Source organism: Aythya ferina, assembly GCF_964211825.1.
Source record: "Aythya ferina genome assembly, chromosome: 5".
Lineage (NCBI taxonomy): Eukaryota > Metazoa > Chordata > Aves > Anseriformes > Anatidae > Aythya > Aythya ferina.
The window spans coordinates 44,461,726-44,482,137 of NC_140301.1; the positions used below are offsets into that span (position 1 = coordinate 44,461,726).

Below are 20,412 nucleotides of genomic sequence, written 5' to 3' on the forward strand. Positions count from 1 at the left end.
CAACGGGCAGCCTCCCTCCGCTTCTGCCTATGCATTCTCATGATAAAGGGCACTTTAAAGCCCCTCTGACAATGAATGAGTCCTAGTTAAATATTTCAAGAACTTCTTTACATGGTTTCCTCTGATGCATGTACTGTTGAGACATCTGTCTTCAGTACTAATAAAGTAGTCTAGATTTAAAATGAACTTCATTGGATTGCTTTGAAACTATAGGCACATATGGTTCATAATTAGCTGGATATCTCTTATAGTTAAATGATTTTTTCCCCCCTCTCTCTCTCTCTCTGTCGCCCATTCGCATCAATAATAGAAGCAAACAAAGTTCCAATTGTTCCCTGTTGCGGGACATTATGTGCCTGAATAAATGGATGTTGGCTGTGTCTACATGGATTTGCCATATGGCTACAAAGGCCAAAAGAATAGGGGCAGTGTGCTTTGTGCCGGGGCGAGGCGGGCTGGGTGGAGCAGGGTGCGGGGCGGCCGCACACCTTCCTGCCCCGCATCCCATGGGGCTGGGCTCAGGCACCAGAGCTCCTCGCCTGGCCCGACAGCCCCCTGCCCATTCTGCTGGGATGCTCTGGGGACACCTCGGCATGGCTCCTGCGGCCGAGGTATTTGGGAGCTCGGAGCGGGGATTTTTTCATTGCAGAAAGTCCTATTATGAGTGGGGGGCTGGGACAATGGAGGTCCCAAAGGCACCTGCTTTCATGAAAGCGAGAGAAAAGCCCATAAATCCTGGAGGATCCAGCTGCCTCACTCCGGGTATTGTTGGCTTTCAGAAGGAAAGGGAAAAGCTATTTTTCTTTTCAAAGAGGGGGGAAAATCGTATTGAGGCAGCGGCCACTGATGCGGGCGCGTAAAATAATCCCGTTCTGATTAAGCGATCATGGAGCTGGAGGTAATCAATGTTACTTTTACAGCCGGGAGCGTTTCGTGGCCGTGACGGGGGGGCAAAGGCAAGCTCTGCGGGGGCCAGGGAGCACTGATGCGGGTTAAACCCTCGCCCTTCTTCTCCTGGCTGCCCCCCTCTCATCCCCCCCAGCTCCGTGAAATGGCATCATCGCGCAGCTCCTAGGGCTTAAAAGGGACAAATCCAGCCAGCCGCTCCCCTCCTTTGCTCTCCGGCACCACCTGCGGCCAGGATCGGGCTCCCTGCGGGTGGTTGCCCCCCCCACCCCCCAGCATGGGGCTCAGGGCGCGTGCCCAGGGGTGACCCCCATGAGCTGCACAGGAGTGCGTAGCTGTGCCAGCACCAGGTGCTGTGCTCATGTGTTTTGCCTGGTGGCTGTTCTGCTCCCCACTTACACATATAGCTGGAATCACAGGATTTTCCTCAAAATTAATGCCGGGCTTAGACCAGAGGAATGGGGAAGCTTTTCCCTACAGTAGCCTGGGGTGGGGACATGCAGGTTGCAAGGGTTGCCCCGTACAGAGCCTGCTGAGGGTCTGTGCCCACCCCTCATTCTTCCCCCCTTAGTGTGGGGCAGTTCCACACCCTGGAGGGGTCTTGGGGCCAGCTTTGGCAAGAGGAAAAGGGAAAAACAAGTGTAGAAAGGCTGAATTTGGGGCTTCTATGGGGTGCATGTTCCCCATCTCACTTTGTTAACTCCAGCAGCGCTCACACATATGTTCACAAGCCACCAACTCCTTTCCTCCAGCAACCAGGGGCAGCTTTGAGCACAGGGGGGTGTGGATGCAGCCACAATGCATGGAGCAACACGGGCTTGGGCCCCACTGATCACAGCCACCCCCCCGGGACATCTGCACAGCACACACCAAGCAGCATTGCAAGGGTTTCCTGGATTTTTTTATTATTACTATTTGAAGTTGTGGCATTATTTGCAATGACAGTGGTACAAACCAACTCAGGAACCATTAAAACAGTTTTGTCTTCAAGTAAAGTCTAAAAAATGTTTTGATTTCGTAACTACATCTTGTGAATGCAAAAAAAAAATCCCACTATAAAAATAAATTTACATTTTGTAAATAACAAAAGCAAATATAGTGCCCTTTGGCTTAACCAAAAGAAAAAAAAATGACTATTGGATGTCAACCAGTTATCAACATTTCTGACATAAATAGAAAATATAAGTTAGTATAACTCTTAAAAAACGTTTTTGTACAAATATACACTTGCTTTTTTCTTTTTTCCTCCACCTTTTCATTTTTTTTTCTTGCACTGAGAGCTCAGAGATTAAACATTTCATATAAATGACTTTTAAAGCTTTACACTTTTGACCAGTGTACTCACATTAGGCATAATACATTTCTATATAGAACGTAATACATTGCACAGTTGTACGGTAACACTGCTCCGTGCGCGGCCGGGCGCTGCGCCTGCGGCTCCGGCTCCGCTCCGGTTTCGCTCCGGCTCCGCTCCGGGGCCCGGGCCGGGCGGGGGGGCCCCAGTTGGCCGTGCCTGGGGGGCGCCTCGCCCCCGGGGCTGCGCGCCTGTCCCGTGGGTGCCGTAGTGCAAAAATCTAGGGGGGGGGACGGGGAAAAAAAAAAATTATGATGGGGTAAGAAAATTAGTAGGAAGCCCACTCCCGAGCATCTTCCTCCCCCCACGGGTGCTCCTCACCTGGCTCACCGGAGCCGCTTGCGGGGGGTCTGCTCAGCCGGCACGGCGGAGGGGGGGGACGCGCAGCCGGGGGGGCGCTCGGTCGCTGCCTTGGGCTGCGCCGGCCGTTTCCTCCTGGCGAAGAAATCTGGAGGGGGGGACGTCGAGAGAGGGGGCGTCAGCAAGGCGGAGGGGGTACACCAGGGGGGAAAAAAAAAGGTGGGGGAACCCAACTCCCCGCTCCCCCCGTCGGGGCACGCACCTGTGATGCGGGTGGCGGGGCTGCTCCGTCTGGCGGCGCGGCGGCGGGGAGCGGGGGGCGCGGCGCGGTTCTCCCGGCTCAGCCGCCCCCCCGACGCCCCCGGAGCCCCCTTGCCGGCGGCGGGGGGCGACGGTGCCGGGGGAGCCCGGCGCAGGGGGACCCGACGGCGCCCCACCTGCAGGGTCTCCCGGTAGAAAGCGGGCACGGCGCCGCCTTCCACCTCCTCCCACCGCAAGCGGCCGGGCGCGGGGGGCAGCGGGGTGTCGGTGTGGAAGTTGTAGTCCCAGCGGCGCTGGTCGGCCTCGCCCATCTCCCGCAGGCGGCTCCGCAGCTCCCGGCCCAGCTCCTCGTGGTCCACCGGCCCGAAGAGGCTCCTGCAGACGGCGCTGCGGTCGTGGCCGGCCAGCAGCGCCCGTCGGGCCGCCAGGCGCTCCAGGGCCGGGGGGCCGGAGAGATGCACGTCGGCCATGGGTGCGTGGAGGGGGGGGTGCGTGGCTGGCTGGCTGCGTGGGGGCCCCCCGCCGCTCCTCCTCGCCGCCCGTCCCGTCGCGTCCCGCAGCCCTGTCTCCCCGCCTCTGAGCCCCTTCCCCCGGCCGCCCCGCTTTTAAACCCCGCTCCCCTCGAGGCCGAGCAAAACACCCATTAGCAGCACGGCGTTGCCCTGCCAGCAGCCCGCCGCGATTGGCGGCGGCCCCCCCGCCGCCCCCCCGGCCCCCGACGGCAGCCCTCCTGCCCGCGCCCTCCATTGGCTGCGCCGGGCAGCGCCGCTCCGCCGCCGGCCGCATTGGCCCGGCCCGGCCCGGCCCCGCCGCATCGGCCCGGGGGGGGCGGCCCCGGCGCTGGCCCGGCCCCGGGGGGGCGGCCGCGGAGCTCCCCCGCCCGCCGCCGCCTTTGTCTGCCGCCGGCCGCGGCTCCGCCGCCGCCTCCCCGGCGATTTTCGGGCTTGTTTTTATCCCCTCCCTCCTGCCTTGCCAGCCCGGAGGGGGGTGTGTGTGTGTATGTCTGTGGCATCATCGTTATGTTTCAGCCTTTTTACTTTTTTAATTATTATTTTTTTTTCTTTTCCCCGAGGGGACGTTTTGCAGCATCCGTAGGGCGCGGGGGGGGGAGGGGGGGGGAGGACAGTGGGACCGCTGCCGGCTCGGGGTTTTTATTACGCTGCTGCAAAACAAAGCGGGATGCTTGCAGATCTCAAAACAAGCTGAGGGCTATTTTTAAAAATAGGACTGCTCGGCTGCATGGAAGTAATAAGTCGCAGCCTCGCTGAATAGAAATACATGAAAACCACAGCATTTTCCTCTCCTAACTTTTAAACCCACATAATACATGTTTGTTCACTGCAGATGAACTAATCTCGCTATTGTGTTGCCACGGATCAGCTGGCTTGCACTTCACATTTTCTGCAGGTCACTGCAGTCATTGCCTTTTGTTGTTTTGGGATGGGGGAGCGCAAAAGGAAGGGGGGAGCAGAGGGAGCATGATTGGACACGGTGCCAAGACTGGGCTTGGAGCACCATCATCGGAGGCTCGGTGCCACGGTGAGCTTCTCTGCAAGCAAGGAGGGAAGATATGTATACAAGATGCCCTTTGCCCCCTCTGCGAGCAAGGAGGGAAGATAAGTACCCAAGATGCCCTTTGCCCCTCTGCACTGTTTTCCCTGTGTCTGTGGCCATTGCCAACCACATCTTAAGCCTCACTCCCAAGGAGTGGCAGGGCCCAGTGGCGCCCCCTGTTTGGGACCCGTAGTGTCCCCAGTTTGGGACCCATGAGGCCAGGGAGGGGCCTTTCAGCACCCAGGCTTTGAAATGTCACGGTGAGCTTGGTCTCCCAACATCATTTCTGATGTCTGTGGGGGCAGGAGGGCTCTCAGGCAGAGCTCTGTAGGTCTGTAGCTTTGCAGTGGTGAGAAGACGACACCACAAACATGTTCAGGGTGCAGGTCCTCTGGGCACGCTTTGGTTTGTGGGTCATGCCCCAGGTCACTCACTTCACAACTCAGTAGCACAGGTGCTTTAGAACAGGTGAAGGCGTTTATACTTTTTAAGATAGCTGTTTGGGTGTGTCTCAACAGGTACTCTTGGTTTCTTGTGTGAGCCAGACTGATGTGGAAGTATCACAGTGTCCTTCCTGAAGCGGCCCCCAGGAGGTCTTCTGGCCCAAGGGATATCGCCCGAGCAGCTCCCAAGAATGGGTGGTAGGTGAGTGTGGATCAGCGAGGGTCAGGCCAGGGCAAGAAGAGAAGGCAAGGAACCATGCTACTTGTGACGGGGGAGTGCGTTGGCCATGGCACCATGTCCAGCTGAGCCACCTCTCCCCACCCAAAGGGGCGGGCTGGGTTTAGAAATAAACTGCACAGAGCGGGAAACCTGCTGAAAAAGTGCTCTCTATTCAAGTCAGAGCAAAATGGTGGTGGTCGAGTCCCTGCAGACAGGAGCTCTTTGTGAGGAGCCCTTGCTAACCTGCTGTGGTCCTCCTGGACGCCTTTCCTGTTTTCAGCCTCCTTGGTTTTATGCATTCCTGTGACAGAGGCTGAGCGAGCAAACTTCCCTGCTATTTGCAAGATGTGGGCGTGCGCTCTGAAAACCTTCGTCTCAGGCCTTCCAAAGCATTTTCGGAGGTTAGCCAATATTTACGTAGCGCTCGAGGGATGCGAGGAGCTCTGCTTTTAGCAGGAAAGTGTTTGCAGGGGTTACCGCGGGTGGGAGGCTGCTTTGCCTTCCAGCTCACCTGGGAGGTAATGCAGGTCGAGTTCAAGGTTTTAGTGTCTGGTGGACTAAAATCTTCCTCATTCCTGGTGCTCTCCATCTCTTTGACGTGATTTTATTTACTTATTTTGTGTGTGTGTGTGTGTGTGTCTGGTAATATTACATTGGTGGTGACAATGGGGGGGACTTTCTGCTCGCAGCTGCCATTTCTGGCAGTGTCTGAGCTTATCTTCTGCATGGAAGATGAGCATCTAGCTTGCGCATGAAGGGAGTGCTGTCTGCACAGAGATGTGGTGTAAATTTAGTGAGTTTGTGAACTTTAAGGCCAGAGGGATATGGTATGAGCCACTAGATGAGCAGTTTACCCAACATGAGCCACAAAGCCTTACCCAAGGGCCCATTCACTTCTTTGGAAATTCCCACTCCAGTGTAGAGTGGAGGAGTCATCATTACGCTTAGAACAATGCCTGTAAGAATGAAGCATTTTTGCTCAAAAAGGCCGATTAGCTCTGCATACCCAGAACCATATCTGCTGATGTTGGAGAAAACAATGACTTGAGTATGTATTCCTGCTGGCTGCTCTGTTTTGGAGGGTGAGGGAAGGAAAGCGAGCTCCTTTATGGCTTGTATATCATTGCAAGGATTGTGACTACAGGAGGTTTACTGTGTTTGTTCCTGTTTGGAAGGAGTCCAGGGTGGCCGTCAGAGCCAGGGCCGAGGTTGCTGCCTTGGCAGATAGGGGAGGAAAGGTCCTCATGCTGCAAAACGAGTGAGAAGCAAGTGAGCCCACTGAGTAATGTTAAGGTGTTAGTAAGGTAACAAATCAGAGACCTCCTGTAATGTCATTCTGGCAGGGCTGGTGATTGTAGAGCTGCAGTTTAACTTCTTCACAGTAGAGGGGTGGTGGAAGCAAACACATCCCCATGACACTCCTCCATCTGCTGGAGTCTCAGCATCTCCTGCATGAATGGTCCAGTTCTTGAAGTACTGCCAGACAAACAGACCCAGGTTCTGGGTTCAAGGCTTCTACTTTGGTCCCATCTCAGTTCCTTAAACAGAGCTTTGTCCTATACACCTAATAATGGTTAACTCAGAATTAATTTAGTGCAGTCTAAATGTACTTGCTTCACTTCAGGAGCTGTTGCATATGATAATGGTTCTAGCAGAGATGCAGAGAAGTAAACACTAGTACTTTATCACCCGTGCAATTCTCTTTTACTATGCATGTGATCACACATGGTTTGCAGTTTTGCGTTTATACCAGTGGCAATTTTGTGTGGTACTTTGGAGTTCTGCTTAAATAAGCCACAACTGAAGTCCAAGCCAGTGCAGGCTGTCAAGGCTTCTGCTCTGGGCTCTTTTACCATTTAAGCGACCTTTCGAATTATTAAAGCCCACGTACATTCAGAACAGCAATAAAAAGTCAAGTTATTTGATTTGATAGCTAGGCAGAAACATGCTAGTTCAGGGGTTAAAATGTGGGCGGATAATTTGAACAAAACCCTGAAAAAATGCTGAAAAAAATGGTTTTGTTCAGTTTAGATTGCTGTATGTTCCTTGTTGAATTTTCAAAATCAATCAAACACTCATATCTCAGAAAAGCGCTTTATTTTATTTAATTTTACTTAATTCCCCTCTTCCCCCTCCCCCATTTTTTTTTTTTTTTAATTTCTTCTTGGCTCTGGGAAGAAGCTAGCCTTGCTGTGCTGCTGCCCCTTTGCTTTTCATAGTGGATCCATGGTAATAGCACTCTTAGAATAGCTTTTTGGTTCTCTTCCAACTAGGGATATTTTATGCTTCTATAGGTTGTTTCTAATTCCTGTACTGGGGGAGGGTCTATTACCCCAGTTTTATTCTCAATGTACTGTTTCTTAGGTGGATGCTACATCGATGCTGGCAGTTGTGCATGACTGCTGAAGGAGATCACTCATGGCCTCAGCTCCTGCAGGAAGTACCTGATCCAAAAAAACAAGCCCAGAAAGAGCAGGAAGCACACCAGGAGTATCCTCAGATGGATCTCAGCCACATCTAAAGGAAACAAAACCTACATTAAAAAATAATAATAATAAAAAAAAAATCCCAGCCCTGGAAGATGCAGCCTGACCGTGCCCGGGCTGGCCCCGATGCACGGGGCAATGGTGCCCTCTAATGTCGGCCGGCCCGGCAGAGACGCCCGCTGCCCCCCGGAGGTGCCAGGTGCCCGGGTGGGCTCTGGCAGGGGCTGCGGGTCTTAAATCTGTCAGGAGCGTGCGGAACTGCCAGGGTACCAAAATGCATGGCAGCCAAATTCACCCGCATCTAGGTTTCGCAGGTTTTTCCGAGCCTGTTTGACTCCTTGGCAAGACCTCTGGATGGGAGAATGCCTTCAGCTCAAGCTGTGAAAATGAGGTTAAGGTGCACGTCGTCCAGCTCCCCAGGCTGGGTTCCCTCTTGTTTGCCGCTCCCTCCGATCCCCGTGATGGGCTGTGAGATAGCCTGCAATGACGCAGCGAGGTGAGATAATTCCCCCCACCCCCTGGCCTCCCGTATGCAATTCTTTAATTAATTTATCTCCTCGCCTACAGCTTTACGTTTGTGTTCAGCATAGTAACTTTCTGAAGACGCGGCACTGAAGCTTTCCCTAATCTCGAGAAGTGATCGTTTTGTAATCTGCCTCGTGGATTCCTGGTGTTAACGTTGCTGCAGGCTCTGAACAAGGACCAAGTACAACACAGCCGGCGGTGAACCTGCAAGGGAGTGGGTTGGTGGGCTCCCAGGGGGGAGTCCATCATGTTCCTCCTGCAGCCAGTCTAACTGTACGGAGGCTGCCCTGCCCGCAGTATGGTATGTGTTCAGATAGGGCAGGGAGTTAATTGTAGCTGGCATAGCACTATAAACACGCTTATGTCATGTTGTAATTGGCTCTTGGTGAAACAGCTTCACAAAGGTGCAATCAAAGGCAGGCTTTTGCCCCGATGCTAGTAGGTATCTTGCTGTCCTCCAGCAGGCAGCTTTGCCAGCAAGAACATTATGATTCTCTTGGTCAAGTCACACAGTATCATATTCTGCACAGAGTCTCCCCATGTTGTTTAAAGTCAAAGAGAGAATCTTATCTCCAACACAAGCATGGTTTCTGTCCTGGGAAGAACATAAATGAGCACTGGTTATTTATAAATAAGCGTGTGCTCTGCACAGCAAAGCCTGTGCGTACGGTGGCACGTGGTGGCATTTCAGACTGACGTGGTACAAATACTTAGAGCATGAACCGTGTTCTCAAACATTGTCATAACTGAGTGAGTCAGAAACAAATGTGTTTGCTAACAGCAAAAGCAGCAGAGGAGCTGGATGCAAAAGACTGAAGGAAAAAGTCCCAATAGCAAACTTAATCTAGGTCCTTTCTTCTTGGCGTACCACAAGCACTAAGCCAGTCCATGGTTTCTGAGCATGCTTCCAGCAAGGGGGATGCAGTGGTGGCTTCATTTGTGTGGAGCTGGATGGATTTTTGGCAAATGATTTATTGCTGAGACTCAGGAGGAGTATAATCCTTCATGCTGTCCTGGCTGTGTTGGGCAGAGAGGAGTGGAAATGATTAAATCCTTCTTGTTTCATCTTGACGGTTAGGAGGAGAGAGTCTGGGCAGCATTGCAGAGGAGATTGGTGTCCCTTTGAATAGGAATCTCCAGCACCTGGTCAACACAGGAAGGCAGTGGGAATTTCCTCCTAGCACCCTCCCTTACAGGGACTAACGGAGATAATCCTACTGCTGTCTGCTTGGGCATTAGGAAAACAAGCTGGCCACTTGTTGCAGCAGCACCTTTTTTCTTTGTTTCAAATACCTGAGTATTGGCAAAATGCTCTGGTCCCACCACTGCTTTGGCAGGGCCGGTGCTGAACCTGCTTGGATTGCAAATTTGCAGGGTTTGCTTCATTTCTGGGAAAGGCCTATGATGGGTCCTAGTTTTAGTGCACGGAGACTTTGATGTTGAGAATTGTGTGCTCTGGAAAATGACTGTGTGAAGCAGAGAGCATAGCTCCAGGTGAGCTACTCTTGTGCTATTCCAGCCCTCTCCAACAGCATGTAAAGTTTGGTCTGATTCTGCACAAGTAGGAAAATCTCTTTCAGCGGGCCTAGTACTGTTTCTAACTTCTAAAGAAGTTCTGAAGAACTGCTGTAAGCAATGAGCCCAAAGTTATGTTGATTTCTTTTTGTGTTGGGCAAATTCAAGCTGAGGGAGGGTGGGAAGGCCAGGAGGAAACAGTGAAGGGTCTCCAAAATCTTCCTGTGGTTTGAACTGAAATGTAGTGGAGAAACCATACCTCTTGTATCCCTAGCTAAAATCAAAATAGTGAGTGTTATCCCCAGGCAGAGCTGGCTACAGCTTCTATGCCTGGTATAGGTAATGCGAGCCTGGCTGGCAAAATACAAACACTGCTGGTGTCTGGCCACCTCAGGAGATGTCACCATCTCTGAGCTGCTGATAAATCCAGCCCTGCATGCTTATGCATAACCTTCCTCCTTTGTCCTGCCTTGTCCATGTGTGAGCAGTGAACGTCTGCACTGTAGGGTTGTCCAACCCACAGAGCAGAAGGAGCTGGGCATGGGGCAGCCACCCCCTTTTCTCCACATCCCAAGGAATCTTCACGGAGGTCTGGAGACCTCATGGAGAAACCAGCCAGAGGAATGGGAGGGGATGCACATCTCCCCTGGCCCACGAGCAGATAGGGGTTTGTCTGGGAATGTAGAACAGACCCTCCTCTGTGCAGGGAAACCACGGTCGGGATGTACAAGGTTTTACAGACACATGCTTTGCAGCTCTCTAATTGCCTTGTGCAGAAACATACATTAGCAGGAACATTAAATACACATCCGTGTTTTGTTTGTGCTGGGTATAGCTTAGTTGGACGGCTAACCAACAGAGAGATTTTTGTTACATTGTGTTGCTGGTGGTCTCTCAAATGCCTGAGAGTTATAAATCAGGCAATTGTTTGATTCTGACACAGGAAAATGTTTTGGTAAATGCAGGAGGCTCAAGACTAGCTGAAAATGTCTCAGGCTCCCATTGTTTGCAGAATGTAATGTGTGCAGAGGAAATCTACAGCATTCCTGTGACAAACCGCAACAAGAAGCTTCATACAGCCCAAATCATTTACAATTCTCATATAAATTATAATGGCTTAAATGTTATTTAAATGATAAACAGCTTTTGCATTCCAGACATTGCTGTGATTCCAGAAGGTGGCTGTATAATACCAGTTGAATGAAACATTGCATATTGAGGGCTGAACGTGAGGCTTTATTTGCCTGTATCCATTTTTGTCACATCTAGCATGTTCTTTGGATAAGGACCTTGGACTCCCAAAGCACTGTGTGTATCTTGGAGCGTGGGGCTCCATCCATTATCCAGCAGTGAGCTGTCTGGAGGTCGGTCACGCCAACGTGCCTGTAGGCTGAAGACACCACCCCAGAGACAGCAGAAGTGTCCATCACTCCTGGCCATCCCCAGGGGCACCGCTGGGGGACATCACCCCTTGCCCAGGAGGGACAGAGCCATTGAGAGATCCCATGGGCTGCAGTACTCACCCGGCCTAGGATTTCAGTGTGGGAGGAGACTTTTTTTCTTTTTTTTTTTTTCCTTGCTGATTCCTCTGTAACTCAGTATGACAGACTGCTGGAGGCTGGTGGCATTTGCTATCTTTTCAGGCTTTCGCTTGGAGGAGTAGGTTGGTGGCTGATCTCCAGATTTGGCCAGCACCCCTTCTCTTTAGGAGCAGCTGACTGAAACTCAAGGGATCTCCATTCCCCCAGGAGAGATTTGGGGGCAGAGATGAGCCATGGCAGCTCCTGGGAGAAGACTGTCCCAGCAAGGTCCTGCTGGAGCTGGTAAGACTGGATGGGTGCAAAGAGCTGAGAGTTTTCATCCTATTTGGTCATGTTATTCTTGGTGTGACTCTCCTGAATTCAGGCTGTGGTATTTTTTCCAAAACCCTTCTACAGTTGACAAAGTCTTTACCCCATGCGCTTGTTTGGAGGTCAGATTCCAGCATTCAGAAATGTTCTCTTCTGGTTTAATTTATCCAGAGTATGAGAGAGGCAGTTTCTACTGCCCTGTGGTTAAGCAGCAGGACTGGCGTCCAAAGGATGATCAAATCTGATTCCAGCCTCTTCCACAGACTTCCTCTGATTTCAGACCAGCCATCACACCCTGCTGGCTGTTAGTGTCCCATCTGCAAGGCAAGGAAGATCCAATTCTTTTCCCTCATCCAAGTCTGGAGCTCTTTTTGTGTTTGCAAGGCACCAGACGGGGCCTTGGTATTAGATGGAGCTTTGGGACTTTACCATTAAAAAGTCAGTAATAACCAGCCCTATTTCAGATAAAATGTGATTTGCAGTTTAATATGCTAAGTAACAAAGACTTTACCAAAAGAATGAACAATGGGCTTTTTCCATTTCACAAAATAATTTGCCAGGCAGAATAAGCACACCAGCATTTTTATAAAAACAAATTATAAATAATTGCTTTTTGCAATTTAATACACACATAGAAAGAGCCAAAGGAGTTCTGCAGCCACTGGGAATCTGATTTCATTGCCGATTTGGACTGTCTCCGTAGTTTTTATGAAAATCCCTGAAGACTGTGCTATTTTGCTATTTTGTAAACTAAACATGGCCTTTTTTTTTTTTTTTTTTTTGCTGGCCATGTGGATTCTTTTTCCATTCATTAGCAAGCTGCTTTTTTTTTTTTTTTTTTTTTTTTTTTTTTTTTTTTTTGGTGAACAATTAAACAAAAGAATAAATCAGTCAACAAGCATGGGACATAATTCTGGCTGTCCTGGGCCATATACACTCTTATTTGCTCAACAGTATAAATCTTTCAGCAGACTACAGATGAGCCCATTGCACTTGGGGGTGGGGAAAGGAGGGATGTCCCGATGCACTGAGTGACACCAGCCTGTGGAGCACCTAGGGTTCTCATTAGGAGAGCATTTCTTGACCAGAAGCACTGTGGTCTCCTTCCTGGGCTGCTCCTACAGTGGGTTCAAAGGTATTTGGGAATTGCTTCAGGGTATTGGTTCCTTCTCTTCTCCCATACTTTGGACATGATGGTTCCCAGGGCGTCGTGTTTCCATAAGGGTTCTTGTTTGGTTGGTTGTTTTTTTTTTTTTGTCGTTGTTGTTGTTCTGTAGGAGAATTTGACTCATCCCACTGTTTTTTTATTTTGATTTGTTTTTTCTTTCTCATAGAGGGAGAGCTCACATTGACAGACGATTTGATGCCTGAGAGATGCCTATCACTGCTGGCTAGCACTTCTGTGCCCCTTAAATGCTCTTTTGAGGCTGTAAATCTTGTTCTGACAGGTAAATCCCACCCAGAGCACTTCGTGTAATTCCAGGTCATATTAACCTTCCTCTGTCAGAAAACTCAATCTGATGGAAGGATCCAGGACTTATTTCCTCACGATTTACCCTTTTTCAACCAATATTTTCAACTGCTGGTGTTACTGTGGGTGGGTTTCCCCTCTCCATGTACTTTTAGCTGGCCTTGCTTCCCATCTCCAGTGATTTGAGAAAGATTTTTGCCCAAGTAACATAAACACTTAGTCTTTACCATTTTTTAAAAGATGTTCTCAGGTTTCTCACTCTATTTTTCCACAGATCACCAGATAAATAGGCCTCAGGAAAGCTATACCAGGGAGGGCAACTATAAATACTTCAAAATGTTGAGAATAAGTGTCAAGACTTAATGCATAGCTAATAGCCTAATCTGCAGTTTAATCACAAGACCTTTACATTTATCTCCTCACTTGCTTTCAGTGCAGTCTCCCTGGGATATCTGTCCATTTAAAGTTTATTTATGCTACCCAAGAAAATTAATCTGCTATTCATAATGTATTCCTCCCCATTTTTAAAATTAAACTTTGTTCTTTAAATATGACTTGTCAGTGGCTGAGTGCTACATGGGGTGTAGTCCACCGCTAATCCAAAAAGTGCCTTTATCTTAAAATGCAATGCCAGCCTACACCACCCATTATATCATTATCATTACAGATACAGACGAGCTGGCCCCCCGCTGGATAAATCCCCTGGGCAGGATGAGGCTCATCTGTGGAGGGAGAGGGCATTTGACGGAGAGCGGCTGCATGTGCAAGTCATTGCTTTAGTGGGATCTGTTTTCAGTTGCTGCTGAGACAAACTTACCAGTCAAAATATTGCAGCTTTTCAAGTCCAAGTTAGCAACATTTCCTGTAAGCAGTGTTTTACATTGTATTTGCGTGAGTCGCTTTTGTGATTGTCTCAAAACCTCGGTAAAGAGAGCTCTGTCATTAATTTTACTCTTCTATTCAATGCTGGCGATTCGTACATTGTGCCTGTCCAGTGCAAACCAGGAAGTTTTATTTGACAATGTTGCTGCTGTGCTGCAGGAAACCCAAAGAGCAGAAAAAGCCATTGTTCTGTGCTTAGATGAACTCAATGCCAGGCACCAATCCTTTGCTAAATTGGGATGCACTCTGGGTAACCTTCCTTCTTCAGTAACAGATATGACTCCTAAGCTGCCCCGAGCTGGGTCTGCTCGAGTGGTCGCAGTGGTATAGGAACGTCACTCCTTAAAAGTACTTTTTCACTTGCTCCAAATGTGTTTGCAGAAGGTTGTTCCTGGGCAGCCTCCAGCACTATGGCACCAGCCCCTGGTGAATCATTAATCTCTTGGCCTTCCCCTCACTCACCAGGAGTCAGAGCCCAACAGCCTTCCCCAAATCACCAGGCTCTGCGGAGTAAGAAACTGCCCAGATGTCTCACAGCTCCTTCTCCCTGGGCTTAGCTAGACACCTGGCAGCCCTGAGATCTGCTCCACGTGCAAGCCAGCAGAGGTACGTATTTGTCTCTGGATTCAGCCTTTGTGGTGAGTTAAGTCTCTGTTTCTACACAGAGGTGCTCCTCAACAAGCAGCTGGTTGATGTGCTCAGTGATGGAGCCTCAAACCAGAAGGTCTGCAAGAAATGTGAGAGCTGGACTTACCAAAGCCTTAAGAATTTCAAGAAGTCAAACATTCACTTGTATATGTGCTAGGAAAAAAAAAAAACAAAACAGAGCTGAGCCAGTGTGTTTAAGCAGGAAAGTGGACGAGGTCTCCTGAGGTCCCTTCCCAGCAACAGCCCCACAATTCTACAAATTCAGGGTGCTGGGATCTCTGTTTTCTGTTCCTCTTTAAAATACCGATAATGCTCAACCAGACCTCCAGGCTTCAGCAAGTAAGCAAACAAATAAAACCCGAAACAGACAAGCAAGGAAACAAACAAACAACAATAAAAAAAACCCTAAGCACTCAAGCAAGCAAGCAAATAAACATAACCCCCAAAGGACAAATGAGTCTTGTTTGTTTGTTTTAATCTTCCAGTTTGCAGTCAGCTTCCTAATTAGTGTGGATTTAATACATTTTTAAAAATTTATTTATGTTTTGGTTTTGGCTAGTAATTTGTAGTCTGAGTGGAGTCATATGTGAACATTTCCTAGCTCAGGCTCTCTATAAATTTTTACCACCTGGTGCAGTGGGGAGAAAAGGTTCAGCTGGAGATCCTGGTAAAAACAACTGGAGCTGCATGTAAGAGTGGTGTTTGGCTAGTATCTATGTAAATATATTGCTGGAAGTATGAGGACTTGGAGCAGCCACTTCGCTGTGAGCTTCACTTGCAACCTCCAGAAATGAAACCTAAGTGCTTTCCATGAAGGATAAAACCAGTCATCTCTTCTGAGCCACCAGAGACTATGGAAGTGAAAGAAGTGAAGGAGTTAAAGAGCTGAAGGCTTTGTCACATGCTCTCAGTTGGGGCAACGTCCACTTTTACCCTGCTGGGGTTCTCAAGCCAGTCTTTGCTGTGATGGTCCTCTGAGCAATGCCTACCTGGGACAAGGCTGAAGAATGAGATCAGTGGCTCAATGAGTGGTTGCCTTTGATCCTGCCTGAGAAGTAAATGAAAGAAAGGAGGTTTAAAAAAAAAAAAAAAAAAAAAAAAAAAAGGAAAGGAAAGAAAATCCCTGCCGATCTGACTCAGCATATTTCACACTGTTAAGCTTTGAACTGTAAACACAGCATTTGCACCTTTTGTATACTCCACTTTCCCAGCCAGGACGCACTTTGGTGCCACTTTTCAGCCCAGCAGCCTGCAGTAAGTGATCCCATGAGCACTGCGAATGAAAAAGCCATCTCGGGAGGTGAGGAGAAAGCCTGGAGGATGAAGAGTGAGACACAGGGCGAGAGCAACCACATGGGAGAGCTCAAGAGGGGACAAATCATCCTTGTCACCTACCTGATAGCAACCATAGAGCTGACCTTCGTGTTCATGCAGCTTGGAGTCATGCCTGTGAGTATGGGTTGCTGGGTTTTATGGCACTTCTTACCTTCAATGCTAATTGTGAAGTCTTCTAGCAAAGTCAGAAGGGACTTTTCTAGAAGAAAAAAAAAAAAAAGAGGAAAGTATATTCCTATCTAGTAGGTAAGCTGTGACTGTATTGAGGGTGTGCAGCTGCTTTATTGTACTGCAGCAACACCTAGAGCCCTTTCCCAGTCTGAGAGCCCTGCTTGAGGCTGATATCTCCTGGCTGTTTTTGCTAAGGTGGGACCTGGGAGTGGTGAGAGACCCAACAAGCTGTCAGAAGGGCTCAGAGGTAGGTTTTCTGACAGCATTATGCTCTCACCGCAGGGCAAACTGCCAGCAGTGAGGAGTAAGCGTGGCTTGAAACAGTAGGAGCTCTTGGATGTGGCTGAGCTAAGCAGAAGGATAAGAGAAGGGGTGGAGGGACAGAAGCTGTGGGTGGTGCTGAGTGGGCAAAGGAGTGCATCAGTATCTCCTGTGGGTAGCAGAGATGCTGCCGCAACCACAGAGAAGGGAGCAGCAATGGTCAAAATATGGCTTGTTGGAAAGGAGATACAGGTGCAGTCCCCATCTCTCCAGGCCCTGTATTTTGTGTGTCTTTTTTTCCATACTCATCCACTTCCTGGTGTTTCTTTCCAATCTGTGAGTTCCTGGATCCATGACACAGCTGTCCGTCCTTGTCTCTGGTCAGTCCATGCTTTCTGGTACATCTCTGCTGCATTTGTGCCTCCAGAGGCAAACTGCTCTCTCCTTCCAGGACCAAAACAACCCCACAGTGTCCTGAGCCTGTAGGCTGGGAGTGTTTATTTGTGGTGGCTCTTCAGGGTTTGCATCTCTTTTCTTTTTGTGGGCATCCCATGCAGACCAAAGGCCACATTTTTGCCCATATGTTGCTTGCTTTGTTAAATATCTCCAAGACCTGGGTGTTGGGTCTGCAGTCAGGAGAAGGCTGGTTAGTGCCTACCTCATCACTGTGTGCAGAGCCTGAATGGTAAAGGGTCTGCCTCACGTTTGGCTGTGTTGGACCACAAGTGTAAAAAGTGATTCATATCTGACACCTGGTTCTAAACTGATGGTTTTGATCACATCCTGCTTATTTTCATCAGCAGATGATATGGGCTAGAGGCTTTGTATTTTTTTCAGAAGCCTGAGACAAAAAAAGTTGCATCTGTAGGTATGGAGAGCTGAAGGAAGCAATCGTTTGAAGCCACAGTCCTCTATGTGCAGAAACGAAGCTCTTTTTTCAGAAACATAATATACTTCAATTCCCCTGATCCATTTTTTTTTCTTTCTTTCTTTTTCTTTTCCAGTACTTGGCAAAGAGCCTGGGTTTGGATTCGGTGGGGTTTGGCTACCTCCAGACAACCTTTGGTGTCCTCCAGCTCGTGGGAGGTCCCATTTTCGGAAGGTAAGGGAGAACAATTCTCATGACCCTTTTTATGGCTGAAAAAGGCCAGACTTTTTTTTTTTTTTAATATTTTAATCATAAAAACGTTTAGTTCTGGTTCATGGTCCTGTTGAAGTGTTTGAAGACTTCATAAATGAACAATGGGAAAATAAATACTGTAAGTAGAAATACCACAATGTCGAAGCAACCTTTATATTAACTTAGCTATGTTTTAATGGCACACATTTAAGTGTAACAATATACTGGGAACAGACTTAAGCCATCAGAATCCTCAGAGCCCAGGTCCTAATGGCTTAATCCTGCAAGCATTTTATAAGCACGTGTAACCTTAGAAATGTCCTGTGACTGGGAAACTTAGGGAAAAAAGGTATTTATTCTTGTTAAGTAGAACTGTCAATGAAAAGACTGAGGATCATGTTATTTCTAAGGCTGAATCTCACTGAATCTACATTAGGGTGTAATACAGAGCTAAAATTCCTCAGAGTTTGGGTGAATTTTTAAGAACTGATCTATCTACAAGTTCATCTGCAGAAATAGGAAAAGAGTGGGAAAGACTCAGGTTTTCTGCCTACATCATGGGACATTTGTTCCTGTTCTTAATGAAAAGTGAATGGCAAGAAAAATCCTAGAGTGGTAGGGGAATCTATTCCCTGAAAGCAGAAAACTTGAACTAGCAGTGTGATCCAGCAATGGGGAAATTAAAATGAGATTGAGAAAAATCTTGCTTTTCTCCTTAGTTCTGCTGCCAATCAGCAAGTGATGTATGGATATGGTGCTAGTATGCTCTGTAAGTTTCCCTTTGTGGGATTTTACCTTTGTGATTGACTTGGGTTGTGAGCTCTGCTGTGTCCTCTAGTAGGCAGTGTGTAGCATCTCAAAGCCTTTTTATGATACCATAATGCCTGTTTTAATACTTGAATGTCCATTTGAATGTTACTCCTTTTAATATAGAAAACTAGAGAGTAGCATTTATGTTCTGGACCTAAGATGTCTGATATCTGTTTTTTTTCCTCTGTGCATGTCACTCACTAATGTTCAAAAAAGACACTGAAGGGAATGGGAAAAGGCAAAGAAAAATTCACGTGTGCCTGGCTTCCTACTGGTGCAAGTGTGTGTTGCCAGATTGAAGCCAAAATTTGTGACGTAGGTTTGAGATGAAAAGGATTTTCCTATATGTGAGACTGCTTTGTCCTCAATGTGAATGTAGATAAAGAGAAAATGGGATGGATAAGAAATAGAAAAATGTTGAGTTTAGGTCAGTTCTTGTACATCTTGCCTGGTGCTACCAAACAGCCATGATATGATGAAGCACTGAAATTACCCTTTTAAAACAAAACCAAAAAAGCCTTGGACTATCCAGTAGATTGAGGTCTGTAGGTTACAAATAGCTATTATAAGCTTCCCTGAGTTTAATGGAAGTAGAAGTTCTGACCTGAGCCTCCTCCTTAACATTAGTTCCTCTAATTCCTTATGCTTAACTCTGTTTGCAGACCAATCTTGGCATTGTTTGTTTGTTTTTAGTGGAAGCACCACTAATTGCTATGCAAGGTAACACTGATCTTATAACTGTGATATGCAACTTCAGTTAGGGGAAGGGAAAAATATAAATGAAAAACTTAATCTAAGGCGTGTTTTATAGTAATCTTAGTCCTAGTTTCTAAGAACCATTCCTATAGTACTCATGGACATGATCCAAATTAGCTTTAAGTACCTTTAAAGTAAACCAAGGACTTGAATAGAACCTGAACAAAAAAATGATTTGACTGTTGTTGTTTCTGTTTTGTTTTGTCTTCCTTAAATTGAAGCAAAACTGATCTACTATTGTGAAGTCTTTATTAAACCTAAATAAGAAACTATCTGTTTTTCTTCAGTGATGCTCTGAACATCCTCTGGAAACAATCTGGGACAACTTCAATCTCCAATGAACCTCGACTTAAAAAAAAAAAAAAATAGCTAACTTGATTACCTGGTCTCAAATGACTCAGAGCTGAAAAATAAAATTTGAGGGCACTATGTGCTCTGAAATGATAATATTGAATGTGTTAACTGTACACCTGCTGAGCTGCTGCACCTGCCTCTGCTTGTCAGGTCTTCAGCAGTCCTGAGATAAAACACATTGAGCTGGGCTCTGATTACCCAAACCGCCTCTGGGAAAGCACCCCTGGAAATCCCATCAGTGCCTCTTGCAGGGTCAGTGAGTGAGACCAGAGTGGCTGTGAAATCCCACCTGGGTGGGTGGACCTGCCCCATCCCATTTCTGACAGCTTCACACTGTTTCTGTACTAGGTTTGCAGATCAGTTTGGTACCCGAGCTGCCTTAATTCTCTCCTGTGCCTCTGGAAGTGTCTTCTTCCTGCTCCTGTCCATCTCCACCAGCATCCCCATCCTCTTCCTCTCGAGGCTGCCAGCTGTGTTCATGCATGGGCTACCAGGTAAGGTCAGGCAGGGCCAAGGGACTTTCCAAATTGCTTTTATTGCCTGGCTCCCCGCTTTGTGCTCATGTTGCTGGAAGTCAGTGGCATAAAGGAACATTTATGTGTTCAGGCTGAAACAAAGAGGACATGAAGCAGCACTTGTACTTGTTATGGAAAACAGGGCTGGCTGCCTGTAGTCCCAGTCTGGTCTCCTGCCTGTTTGAGCAAACTGCTTGGACGTCACCACTTGGGCACAGGCACCAAATGCTTGCTGGCAGCAGCACTATCCCAAACTTCTCAGCTGCCTTCTTGCAACCAGGACGTTTTGTAGGAGAGCTTTTCCCTTTCTCCTGCTGAAGTGAGCATATATACCACATAGTCAGTGATATGTGGTTACAGAAATGGCTTTTACTTCCTACAAAACTATTCTGATTTAGACTGACTTCCCTAGATGTCTCTGTTAAAAACCACACCACCACCTTTAGCTACTGAAGTTCATGCAGCTCATACAAGAAGATTCATGTTGGTAGGGTGTCAGCTTCTTATAGTCACTCATGAAGTGGTTTTGGGTGCTGTTTCCTGCAAATACAGACTTGATTAATTCCTCTCACTGGTGTGCATGAGCACAGGGCTGCAAGGACAGTTTTGTGGCAGGCACTGCTTCTGCAGCCCATAAACTTGTACTCACTGGTCCGAGCCCACAGCAGGCTTCTT

General features: G+C 48.0%; 2 protein-coding genes across 8 annotated transcripts in view; one reads left to right on the forward strand and one right to left on the reverse strand.

Annotated features, from left to right (window-relative positions):
* Positions 1 to 1,785: 1,785 nt before the first annotated feature.
* On the reverse strand, positions 1,786 to 3,410 carry CDKN1C (cyclin dependent kinase inhibitor 1C). Its single transcript, XM_084521550.1, has 3 exons — positions 2,823 to 3,410; positions 2,582 to 2,708; positions 1,786 to 2,480 (listed from the first exon to the last, which is right to left on the reverse strand). Exons 1-2 carry the CDS (start codon positions 3,289 to 3,291, stop codon positions 2,587 to 2,589), a joined length of 591 nt encoding a protein of 196 aa, XP_084377676.1. The 5' UTR covers positions 3,292 to 3,410; the 3' UTR covers positions 1,786 to 2,480; positions 2,582 to 2,586.
* A 1,483-nt stretch (positions 3,411 to 4,893) lies between these two features.
* The window catches only part of SLC67A1 (solute carrier family 67 member 1), a 66,957-nt gene continuing 51,438 nt past the window's right edge, over positions 4,894 to 20,412 (forward strand). The window contains exons 1-9 of one of the 7 annotated variants that reach the window (XM_084520627.1): positions 4,894 to 5,020; positions 7,403 to 8,020; positions 8,092 to 8,350; positions 11,208 to 11,387; positions 12,749 to 12,862; positions 13,553 to 14,373; positions 15,627 to 15,864; positions 17,187 to 17,284; positions 19,571 to 19,716. In XM_084520627.1, the coding sequence (XP_084376753.1) occupies positions 14,294 to 14,373; positions 15,627 to 15,864; positions 17,187 to 17,284; positions 19,571 to 19,716 (562 nt within the window). In that variant the 5' untranslated portion in view covers positions 4,894 to 5,020; positions 7,403 to 8,020; positions 8,092 to 8,350; ... (1 more) ...; positions 12,749 to 12,862; positions 13,553 to 14,293. Of the gene's footprint in view, positions 5,021 to 7,402; positions 8,021 to 8,091; positions 8,351 to 11,207; positions 11,388 to 12,748; positions 12,863 to 13,552; positions 14,374 to 14,439; positions 15,865 to 17,186; positions 17,285 to 19,570; positions 19,717 to 20,412 lie in introns of those variants that run through there. The other 6 variants (XM_084520626.1, XM_084520625.1, XM_084520628.1 and 3 more) reach the window with 6 other exon arrangements.

Bases quoted from the DNA above. Each gene is read 5' to 3' on its own strand.
- CDKN1C (XM_084521550.1), bottom strand. From the start codon at position 3,291: ATGGCCGACGTGCATCTCTCCGGCCCCCCGGCCCTGGAGCGCCTGGCG. The intron at 2,709-2,822 runs GTGCGTGCCCCG...CCCCCCCTCCAG, and splicing joins CCCCGCCACCCGCATCACAG to ATTTCTTCGCCAGGAGGAAA.